The sequence below is a fragment of the Mustela lutreola genome, chromosome 10, assembly GCF_030435805.1.
Source record: "Mustela lutreola isolate mMusLut2 chromosome 10, mMusLut2.pri, whole genome shotgun sequence".
Lineage (NCBI taxonomy): Eukaryota > Metazoa > Chordata > Mammalia > Carnivora > Mustelidae > Mustela > Mustela lutreola.
The window spans coordinates 36736291-36747568 of NC_081299.1; the positions used below are offsets into that span (position 1 = coordinate 36736291).

At 47.8% G+C, this 11278-nt stretch overlaps 1 protein-coding gene across 1 annotated transcript; it reads right to left on the bottom strand.

Annotated features, from left to right (window-relative positions):
• Positions 1 to 1831: 1831 nt before the first annotated feature.
• Positions 1832 to 10870, bottom strand: LOC131810494 (cytochrome P450 4A6-like). The gene is made up of 10 exons (XM_059138509.1): positions 10650 to 10870; positions 7325 to 7466; positions 5642 to 5865; positions 4624 to 4672; positions 4035 to 4142; positions 3513 to 3619; positions 3231 to 3421; positions 3003 to 3136; positions 2055 to 2119; positions 1832 to 1912 (listed from the first exon to the last, which is right to left on the bottom strand). Exons 1-10 carry the CDS (start codon positions 10842 to 10844, stop codon positions 1832 to 1834), a joined length of 1296 nt encoding a protein of 431 aa, XP_058994492.1. The 5' UTR covers positions 10845 to 10870.
• Between the last annotated feature and the right edge of the window lie 408 nt (positions 10871 to 11278).

Below are 11278 nucleotides of genomic sequence, written 5' to 3' on the forward strand. Positions count from 1 at the left end.
TCCACATGCCTCAGCTGACATCAAAGTCCTCTCTCGGTTGTTGGCTTACTCACTTGTCACCTGCTCAACTCCTCCTCCTACCAACTCAGCTCCTGCTGAGGAGATCCCAGAGAATGCCCTCCCTCCACCTCTGCCTGTCACATGCTCAAGGCTAAGGGCAATGCCAGCTTGCCTTCATCCCCACTTCTGCCGATTGTGCCTCTTCATTCCTGGACCCTGACATCACCCTAATACTTTAGTCAAGGACACATAATTTTCTATTTTGGACAGTGCCAGGAACATAGAGTTTCCTACAGTGGGGTTAATTAGTAAATGAGTGAGTGCACACAAAAAAGTAAGGAAGAAAAGGAGGGAGGGAGGAACAGTGGGAGGAAGGAAGGAAGGAAGAAGGGAGAAAGGGAGGGAGGGAGGGATGGAGGAAGGGTGGGAGGAAGGAAAGAAGAATGAAAGAAGGAAAGAAAAAGCGAGAAAGGAAAGAGAGAGGGAAAGAAATAAATAAATTAAGGAAGGAAGGAAGAAGTCTCATTTGAGTGGGGGCATTTATTTCTTGACTGTGAACTCCTGGAGGCAAGGGCACTATGCCATCTCATAGCAGAGGACTTGGCACACAGAGACAGACTTAATAGGCAGTCTTAAAACTTAATGATGTTCTTGAACTGAAAAAGAAACCCACCTTGAATGGAATAAAATATGAGTAACCATTAATTCTGAGCTAGGAACTGAGCTGTTTAGCCCTCTCCTGTCTCTACTGGCAGCCACATGACTTGCACCAATGTCTAGGAGGACGGACTCAATCCCAGGGAGAAGCAAATCCTGGAGCCAGTATCTGGAAGCACAATTTGCTTAAAGGTGTGGTGTGAAAATGGGTTCACTCTGTATGTGAAGGATTGACAGATTCCTGTATTTGGAAAAAAATGGTTTTCTAGTAACTGCTTATAACGTTTCCTGGAGTTACTATTCATAGTATACTCTCAGCAGCACTGGAGGATTTCACAGTAGCCACGCTAGACAATAGTCATCCCACTGAACAGCTACTTCATGTGTGCTACACCAGGTAACCTTCAAATGCCACGTGTTGTATATATACAACAAACTGGATTTTCTCCCCAAAGCAATTTAATGTCCTCATTTTTAAATAATTGCCCATTTGATTGATTTGATTCTAAATGCAATATTAAGGTATGTAGAGCCCAGATCAGATGTACCAATTGAACAACTGGGAAAACTTTCAAGTGTGAATGACCATTACCTTAGAGTCAATAATTCATTTGATTGGTGAAAATATAACAAAAACACAGATTAGTCGAGTACTTTATGAAGCACTTAAGAGACACAGGAGCCTTTCCTATGTATGGCTGAAATATTTGAGGCATGCAGGAAGCTGAGTATGGAAACACATACAATGTAGTCAATGGTGCATGTGGAGGCAGAATGGGGAGTTGAGTAGAAAAGGCTGGTTTGAAATTGTGTGCAGTGAAAACTTTTGTGTCCATCCTCTCTTTGACTTTGACAACACTTGAAAATTACATGTGAGAAAATCTAATTCTGTAAAGTCATACTCACAAAATGAAGAACCCACAAGAATACCCTGAGCTATGGAACACTCACTGATACTGAATTGTGGCTGGAGATTGTGTAAGAGCAATGGGTTAAAGTCTCCATGGCATTCACTGATTACCAACTTTCTTTGCGTAGAGACACACACCTCTTTCCCAGCACTCCAACATGCCAGGACATATCTACAGAAACCCACATAAATGTAGCAAGTCACAAACATCAAGTATGTACCCCCAAAATAGCTCCTTCCTCCTCCCATTCTGGTACAAGTGCCTCACCTCCATCCTCCTGAGAAGGGCAGGAAAGCATGGCTGTGTCGAGAGGAGCCCAGTGCAAACCGGGAAAGGTCAAACACCTGCAGAGGGAGCACCAGGGCCAGGACAGGTGTGGTCAAGCCCTTCCTTCCAATCATTCAAGGGACAGCACCCCGTGGTGGGCCAGGAAGAGGGTTTGACCTGGAGAGGTCATCCCACGTCCTCCTCCCAAGGCCATCATACCTCTGGGTTTGGCCACACCTTTGGGTTGTGGTGAAGGGCATAAAAGGAGAGCGTCACTAAGAATCCTGTGGGGCAGAAGAAAGAAGACTGATCACACATGCCTGTGGAGCCCAGGTGCATCCACACACAGCTTGGCAGCCATTGTGAGAGACTTTCTCATCACTGTTAATGGAATGACAGCATTGTAGGAGAGATGGGATAGACACAGCACAACAGGCATACATGCGTGCACAGGTTGGTAGATTAACCATGACCAGGCTGAAAAGCAGGGAAGAATTGGAGGCTTACTTTTTGGAGCAACTCACGGGACAACTCACATCAAGTACCATCCATGAGCCCTTGGGGAATATCCATGAACATTTCCATACCCACAACAACCCTCCAGAAAAGGCTCACACCTCCATTGTTCCATGAAGGACCTGAGCCTCAGTGAGGCTGAACAATTTGTCTCTGATCACTTAGCTAGGATGTGGCAGGGCTGGGATTCAGAGTAGAGGGGAGCCGAACAGTGTCTTCCAGGCATGGCAGGGATCTCAGATCTGGTCATAGGATACTCTCTGCCATCATCCTGAAGCCTCCCTGGAGACTGGACGATCTGAGCCATGATGGTGAATTCTCTGATCTTTCTCATTAGCATAGACCCTATAAGGAAAGACCTCCTACCTCCTTGCTCTGTCTGATGGTCTCTCAGGCACTCATATCTCAAAGAATGAGAATATTAGAGCAAAACCCAAAGCCGCATTCAGGGGCTGTCATGTATTTGTTTCTTGGATTAAACTCTATGGGAAGCATACCATATACCTCATCTGACAAACAAAGGAAATATTGGTTTTCCTGAGGGAGAAATGACTCTGAAAGACATGTACCAACTGCCCAGAACATGTGGATTTCTGACCTCGCACACGTTCCTGTCAAGTATTTATGGAGGGAGACTGGGGAAGTTCACACCTTTGGGTAAGGAGCGTCCGTCAGGGAAGGTGATGGGCTTGCTGAGCTCTCTGCCAACACTTGGAACTGGCGGATAGAGTCGCAGTGGCTCCTTGATGCACATGGTGGTGTAGGGCATCTGATCCAGGTGGTCCCTAAACAAAACTATCCTGAAGGGCGGGCAAAGCCCTGGCAGCCAGGGAATTCTCTACTTGAAGGGTCGGGACCTCCCATCTCATGAGCACTCACCAGGTAATGGAGGCATCGTCCCCCAGGAGGCTCTGGATCTCCTCCTGGCATTTCTGCTGATGCTCTGTGTGTGTGGCCAAAGCATAGAGGATCCAGGAGATGTCGCTGGCTGTGGTGTCATGGCCCTCAAACATGAAAGTGTCGACTTCTGCACGGAGGTCCTTGTCGGAAAAGCTGGTCCCATTCTCCATCTGGGAAGACACAGAGCGAGGACAGGGTTTGAGTTTGCCGGCCTCCTCCACACTTGTAAGCAAAGCTTCAGGCCTTCTCTGCCACACTCACTTGGGCAAAGAGGAGGATGTCCAGGAAGTCTAAGTGCCTCTTGCTCCTGACCTTCTCCAGGTTTCCCTCCTCCTGCAGCTGAGCCTTCCTTAGCTTGATCACTCGGTCTGTCTAGAACAGTGTTCCCCGGCAGAGCTGAGAGCTCTGGGTGCCCAGACACAGACACTCACAGTAGCCCCAGTTAGGGTTCCAGGTGGATCAGGAGGAATGTGGGAGTGAGTGTGTTTGTTGGGGTGGGAGCTCTAGCACCAGATGCTTGCAGGTCATCACTCCCCTCAGCAGCACAGCCGAGGAGGCTCTGCTTGAATACTGCTGGAAGGGGCTCTCATTCAGCCTTCACCCATGGGGTGACACATGTAGCTGCTTGCATAACACCTGGCACCCTAGCCCTGCACCAGAGGAGTTCCCAGGCGGGTGTACCCAGGCCCTGGTTGGGCAGCAGGACTCAGCTTGAGGGTCAGGGCCAGTCCCTTTGGGATGTGCCTAATGAAGGAGAGGAGCTTCTCAGAGGGCAGATACAACCTGTGTGTTGATGGGCAAGCTGGCAGGCCCAGTGGTTCCAGCGGCCTTCGGTGGTCAGCCTGTAGATGATGTCTTTCTGGTAGAAAACGTTCCTCACCCATAAGAACACTAAGTTATTCAGGTCCTGAATGGCCTGAAGGTAGGACTGGGAGTATCTGAAAAGGAGGATGCAGAATGGACTGGATGGAGGGAGGCATATGACCTGGAGTGGGGTGGGCCTGTGTATGGAGCATTCTCAATCAATGGGACAGGCAACTCTATGCATTTGTCATGCCGTTCTTATACCCTCGAGTTTCATGGCCCTTAATGAGGGACTTCAGCATCCAGGTTTCTTCCTGTGGCAGAGAGCAGGGTCTCTAATGAAGGCTTGGTGCGGGCTGAATCTGACTGTGGCCAGGAGCTCTTGGCAGAATGTGACTCTTTGGACTGGTAAACACCCAAGCTTGCTAACTGCCTTTCAGATAATCCATCCCAGTGGTAAGAAATAGACCCTGTAGCTAAGGATTTCACTGACCTATCTGTCTGTTGTTTGCCCTGGTAGCTGAAGGCACACTTCATAAGGGTGTCCAAAGTCATCAAGGAGAAGTGCCAAAGATCTCCAGAGATGAGTTCTGGCTTAGGAGCTCCTCCCATTTGTCCTGTGGTAGAGGGAGACATGTATCTTTCTCTACTCCTTCAGAAGGCCCTTGCTGACAAGGTTAGACTCTCTCTCTGACTCTCCTCATATTCTGATAAGATGCCCTCACTTTCTAAAGTAGTTGCATTTCTTCAGTTTAGCACCATATAGCCATGTGTTTGTAATATGGTAAGCATTTTCTCAGAATGCAGTCAGAGAAAGTTAGTTAATTATTATTTAATTAATCATGATGTCTTACCATCTGACTTAGAAAGAAGTTTGGTAGTAACCACCTTTTAGGAGGTCAGAAAACATTGTTTCTCAGGGGACTAAGGGGGAAAATGTGTCTTGGGGTTGATCTACACATGAAACAGGTAGGGAGCAAGGCAAAGGAAAGGGCTAAGACTGGGGTTTCTAAAGAAGGGATATTAGGGACTTCAGTTCCTCTTATTCAACAATGTCAGCTAAGCACAGTGAATGAGAAATAGGGTCAGGCTCAGAGGTGATGTTATGGCAAGACCCAGCCCTGGAGGGTAGAGACTTGGTCTCCATTTCACTGCACGGAATGGCTAAAATCCATCAGAAGCCTTCAGTCCTAGCCCAGAGCCCACTTGAGTGACATCATGGGATGTCCACCTTGCCACTGAAGCTGCTACCGTTCAGGCCAGCCAGGGGCAGTTTGTCCTGTTGTCTAGGGGCATTGACTACTCTTCCTGTCCAAGTCAAAGACATGGAAGAGGGATAAGAAGAGACCCTTTATCCACCATGACTGTCTCTCCTCTGGGCAATGAGCAAAGAGTGGATGAAAATGGGTACCTGGGTGCTTCCATGTTCCATCCATCATCAGGGGGCCCTGTCTTATAATATGGTATAAGTGGGTGATTCTGGGGGCCATGTCTAATGGATGTCTGAGGGACACAGCTGTCTGAGAGTGGACTTTGTGAACTGTGCTGTGGGTGTGAGTGTGCAGGTGAGCAGCGGTTGAACTTACCAGCATCACTTGGACAGAGTCGGCCATGAGCCCCACATAGGGCTTCAGGATGTCATAGTGGAAGGCTGGGGTCAGCGTTCTCCGGTGCTGGAACCACGTCTTCCCATTCAACAGGAGCAAACCATACCCTGGACCACAATGGGTGTGTGTGGGGGGGAAGGAACCTCTCAAGAGTTGTCTGAGGACAACTGGGGAGATACCCAGGGTGTCAGAAGAAGGGCATCCTGGACAAAGCAAGAAAGGACAGTGCATGTCAGGAAGGGGACTTCCCAAACCCTGCTGCACAGCTGTGAGATTGAGGTTGAAACAGGGCAGCACTGGGTTAATGGAGGACTTCAATGAAAAGTTAGTCTGAGATAATTATGGAGGACTGAGAAGTGATGTGGGAGAAACTGAACTGCAGGAGGGCTCCCCTACCATTAGGAAGGGATGAGGCTTTTATCTGAAGAAGAGAGAGGAAGCTTAATTCAGAGTTGATGGAGTGACTGTGGTGCTGGTCACCTTGTATTTGTCTGGGCCAAATGAACATTTGTTGGCAACCTAAGCAAAAGGTGAACCGTAGTCCTTGTGAAATATACTTACCTATCCAGGGAACCATGAATCTGTAGGAACCAAGAGGCTTTGAGTCTGTAAGTAAGAAGGGCATTACAGGAAACTGGAGGTGACCAAGGAACGCAAGCTGCCCCCAGGAGGTATCTGTTGTCTACACCATTGTCCCCATCCCTTCCTGATGATTGTTAGCTGGCAGTTTGTGTCAACCAACCTCCCACTTCCCTTTCAACCATGTCTCTCTGTCTTTCCTGATAGTTACTGCTCAGGAAGGCAGACTGAGTGAGTGTCCCACCCCAGAGCCCTATGAAGTTGAATCAGTAAGAAATATAGCTTCTGCTCTCAGTGCTAGTGACAAAACACTAACTTGTCCAGTGGGTTTTTTTGTTTGTTTGTTTGTTTGTTTGTTTTCTTCCCTTTTTTGTTTTTGTTTGTGATTTTTGATTTTTTGTTGTGGCTCAGTCATTCCACGTGGCAGCACAGGCAAAAGATCGGGGTTCCACGCAAGCCATCATGAATAAGAAATTGTCTTGAGTTCTGGGATCACACTATTGTGGTGAAGAACGTTAGCAAGAAAGAAGGAAAGAAAAAAAGATAGAAAGAATGAAAAATGAAAAGGAGGAAAGGAAGGCAGGAAGGAAGGAGAGAGGGAAGGAAGGAAAGGAGGGAGGGAATGAAGGAAGGAAGGGGATTAAGAAAGAAAGAGAGAGATAGAGAAAGAAAGAAGGGAAAGGAAGGAAGGAAGAATAAAGAAAGAAAGAAAGAGTAAAGAAAAAAAGCAGAGAAGAGAAGAAAAAGGAAAGAAAAGAAGGAAGGCAGGAAGGAAGGAGAAAGAAAAAGAGAAAAGAAAAAAGAGAAGAAAAGAAAAAAGGAAAGGAAAGGAAAGAAGGAAGGAAGGAAGGAAGAAAGAAAGGAAGGAAGGAGGAAGCGAAAGAGGTAATTCCTTACAGGTGTTTAAACTTCCAAACTGAGTAACAGTATTCGGGTTTCTGCTGGCTCTTGGGCTTGAAGAATGGCAGGTAAAGGGTCAGAGTTAATGACTGAGCCAACAGTCTCCCCTGAAATGTCACAGTACCCCAGGAATGTATCCAAGAGGGAAGAACCCCTCCAACAGACAAGTGGGTTTGCACTCACCTGATCGCCCCAGGATCACCTTCATGTAGTCTGGGTCATAGACTATGAGGCTAACCCTGCTCCCCCATAGCCAGCGAGGACTGGCGCATGGATATTTCTCTGCCCTTTTCTGAAGCTCTTGTAGCTCCAGACCCTTTTGGAGCTGTAACCAAGGGAAAGACAAATCAAAAAAACCTTGCTTCCTCTTTAGGTCCAGTGCTTGGAGAGGGCGTGGAGGGTCGATGGCCACATGGAGATAGTTCTGGATATCGGCAGTGATTAGGAGTTTGGAAATGTTTCTGATGAGCAAGGCTCAGATAGGGATTCCAGATTCATGGAACTTATGTTCTAGTGGGAGTAGAGGTGAGGAAGTCAATCATGCCCTATACTGAGATGTGTTGTCCAATGACAAAGAGGCTTCTCTGTGCTCCCAGGTCATGTCCATTGCTGCGACCACCCTTCTGCTTGGATCCAGTGCAGGGACTGCATAGTGGGAGCCTCTTACCATGAAGTTATGTTACCTCATCCTCCAGGGTCCCTCAAACCTGTGCAGCAGGGGCTCCTGGGGAATCCTGTTTCAGCACAGCTGCCTGCCTCCTTTCCAATTACTTTCTCTTCAAGCCAGTTGGCTTCCAGAAACTCCTGGTCCTGGGTTGTGTCAGTAGTTCCTTTGGGGACCCCAAGGAGCTAAACGGTGTTCTGTCTGGCTCTTCCTCTCTCTGGGTCACTCTGACACCCACTGGTCTGTCAGCTTTCCAGACAACTGCTTGGGAAAGCCATCTCTTCCTGAGCAGGTGTAGCCAGGGCAGGAGAGACTCTTATAGAAGACATGATGCCCATAGTGGCAGTGGCAGTAACTCCGTAGGCTGATACTCAGCTTTTAGGCTGTGGCCACTCACATAGGCAGTGGTCCACGGCAGCTGTTTCACCTGCTTCCTCCTGGGAACTGGGGTCACAAAAAATGTCCCCAAGTGAGATACCATGACAGTGGACAGAAAATAAAGGGTCAGCACAGGCGATCAATTGTCAGGTGCTGTGGTCTGTGCTGACCTGTGGTCTCCAAGACAGTGGGAAGGATCTGGGAAAAGATGAGGCTGTTGGGTCATGGATTCCCATACAGGAGTTCCCCTTTCATGGTTCCTGACTGATTTCAACCCTATTTAGTGCAGCAGGTTTGGTAACCTACAAACTTGCTTGTCTTTCATAGGCATTACCATTATTTTCAATTTTTATAATTAGAGTGTAACTGTGACCATTGGTCTGTGCCAGCTGACATTTGGAGATTAGTATAACTCACACGAGACTATAATAATCATCATCCCCATTTTACAGATGAGGAAACAGAAGGATAGAGCAAGTATTTGTTGTGGCAGAGCTAGGGTAGAATCCAGGGAGCTTGTCTCAGAGCCCATATGCTTCCCTGTCCCATTTGTTATTTGTGACCTGGCCTAAAAGATTAGCTTTAACCTACTGCACATGGCAATCTAATTCCTGACTTAGCCAATAAGAGCGATACCAAATAAATGAAGTCTCAGATTTGTAAGAGGAAGAAATATCTGGCTGCAGTATATTAGGCCTGCAGAAACTGAGAGCTGATTGGGCACTGGGGGTAATAGGAGTTATGGAAGTAGAACTCGTGTGCTTACAGTATCCATACCATCCATGTAATGGGAGTCAGTGGAAGAAATTTTAGTGGTTGCTTAGGTCAAATCCTGCCTCAGAAAGGGGACAACTGCATCTAACAAAAGGTCGCAATTTCTCCAAATGGACAATCTGGAAGCCATTAGTGCAACAATTTGCATGAAGAAACTGGCCTATGACTGTCTCCCTGTGGCTGATGTGAAGTTTCTGTCTCTGGCTCCATTCAGTTGAAATCGCTTGACCTCCTCAGCAACATCCCTGGGCCAGGCTCGTTCAATCCATACACCACATGACAGCCCCTCCTCATAAGCCCCCACTTGCTGATTCCCTGCTGAAGGACCAGTACTGACTGAGCTGGAGAGTAAGCACTGTCTCCAATCTAGCTGCAAGCTGCTCCTTCCTCTGTCATTCCACAACCTGCTCAGACAGGAAGGAAAACTGGAAGGTAAACAGATTCTTTTAGTGGTATAACTCAGTGTCAATACTCTTTATCTGCCCCATCCTGAAAAACTTCTGTTTCATGTGTGCCAATAAGTTGTCAGGGTTTTAACACTGAAATCACCAGTCTGGAACATCTCATAGTCTCAGGCAAACCAAGCTGGTTGGTTCCTTGCACCAGACATGACACCCCAATCTGGCAGGTGAGCCTATTTTTCAGGGACCTGACGCCTGATTCCTATCTATGGTCTCTATAAGCTGTGAACCCCTCTGCTGTCTGTGTTCCCAAGCAGCTCAGGGCTAGGCTTTCAGGATGGGATCGAGTGGCCAAGGCAGGGAAGGATCAGGAGGTGTGTTCTGAGAGAGGAGCTGGAGCTCCTCAGCTAGGAGGGTGAAGACTCAGGAAGGAACAGCCATCATCCTTAAGGTGCAGTGTAACCGTCTCTCAAAACAAGGTAGTGCTTAAAATATAACTTATGAGAAATTGAACTAGCCTGGCAAGCATGCTTAAATGTTACCTTAAGAAGAACATGCATTAGCAACAGTTCTCTGGGGGAGAGGATGATTTAGGTCTTGGAAGCTGAGCAGGCAGAAATGCCCGGCCCTGCTCAGGGTGGAACACCGCCTGCTTCATTTTTTGATGTTACTCCCCTGCCTCAGAGACAGCCTGCCATTAATCAGTCATCATGATAATCCCCTTAAATGTGCTTGTTCAATTATAAGTTCTATACTGCTTAACCATATATATCCTACTCCCCTGCTTATCTAAAAGATTTGAAATCAATGTATGACTCCTATTCTTCCTTATTTATCTGTAAAGCATATGGTTAATATATAAGCCGTCTTCAGCTCCTTTGTTAGTTGTTATCATGTATCTAATAAATACGGGACTGAGCAGTTGTTTAGGGCGACAGTCTTCTCTACTGTCAACCCCTGCTCCCTTTCTCTTGCAGCTGACTTTTTTGTGACTTCTTCTTCTCCCATGCACCCTCAGGAAGCGGCAGGGCAGAACTGCATTACAGCCTGCAGATCTACTTAAGAAAAGAGGGTGAGACCAGCCTAAGGGCACCAGCAAAGGCTTCCTTCCAACATTGGAGCTCCCAGGAGTGGAATGAGGAGCCAAGATCTGAGCAGAAAGTTGGGTGTTCCCCCAAGGCACATGTGCTAGTCACACAAGAAACCTATGTGGGATGCATCTGCTGACTGGGTTGATGCTCCAGGAGCCCTGGATGCCCAGCATTTCCACTCCCCTCCAGCCCCTTCCTACCTCATGCCTGTGCCCAAAGAGCCAGTGGGAAGGAGGGGGCGGGAACTCCTGGACTGCTCTGAGCAGCCACTGCCTGTGCAGGTACAGCTGTGCTGCCTTGAGCAGCAGCAGAACCAGCCCTAGCACATAGGCCACTTGCAGGAGCCCAGAGACACCACCCAGGGGTCTAATGACACTCAGCACAGAGACACTCATGGTGCAGGTGCTGCTGGATTGCTGACTCTCCCTGACTGTCCCTAACTGTTGGGGACCTTCCCTGAGAATCCCGGCCCAGACAGTCAGGGGAGGATGGCCCTGCCCACCTGGAGGGAGGGTGAAGGGTGAGGGCGGGGCTTAGACTGGACTTCTAAAGTTCATTAACTGTGAGGATGTTAATGGGAAACTATGGGAGGAAAACTTTGTCAACAGACAGCTATAATGGCTGGGCATATTACCACTTGCTCTTCTCTCTGTTATTCAACAAATATTTCAGGGGCACCTACTCTGTGCCAGACAGCTACTATATGCCAGGACGCAGCTGCCAGAAAACATGATCCTGACAGCAGACATGAATCCTGAGCACAAAAACTTCACAGTCTAGCTTACCAAATGTTCAGGAATTGGGTTTGATTTGGTTATTATCCCATTTG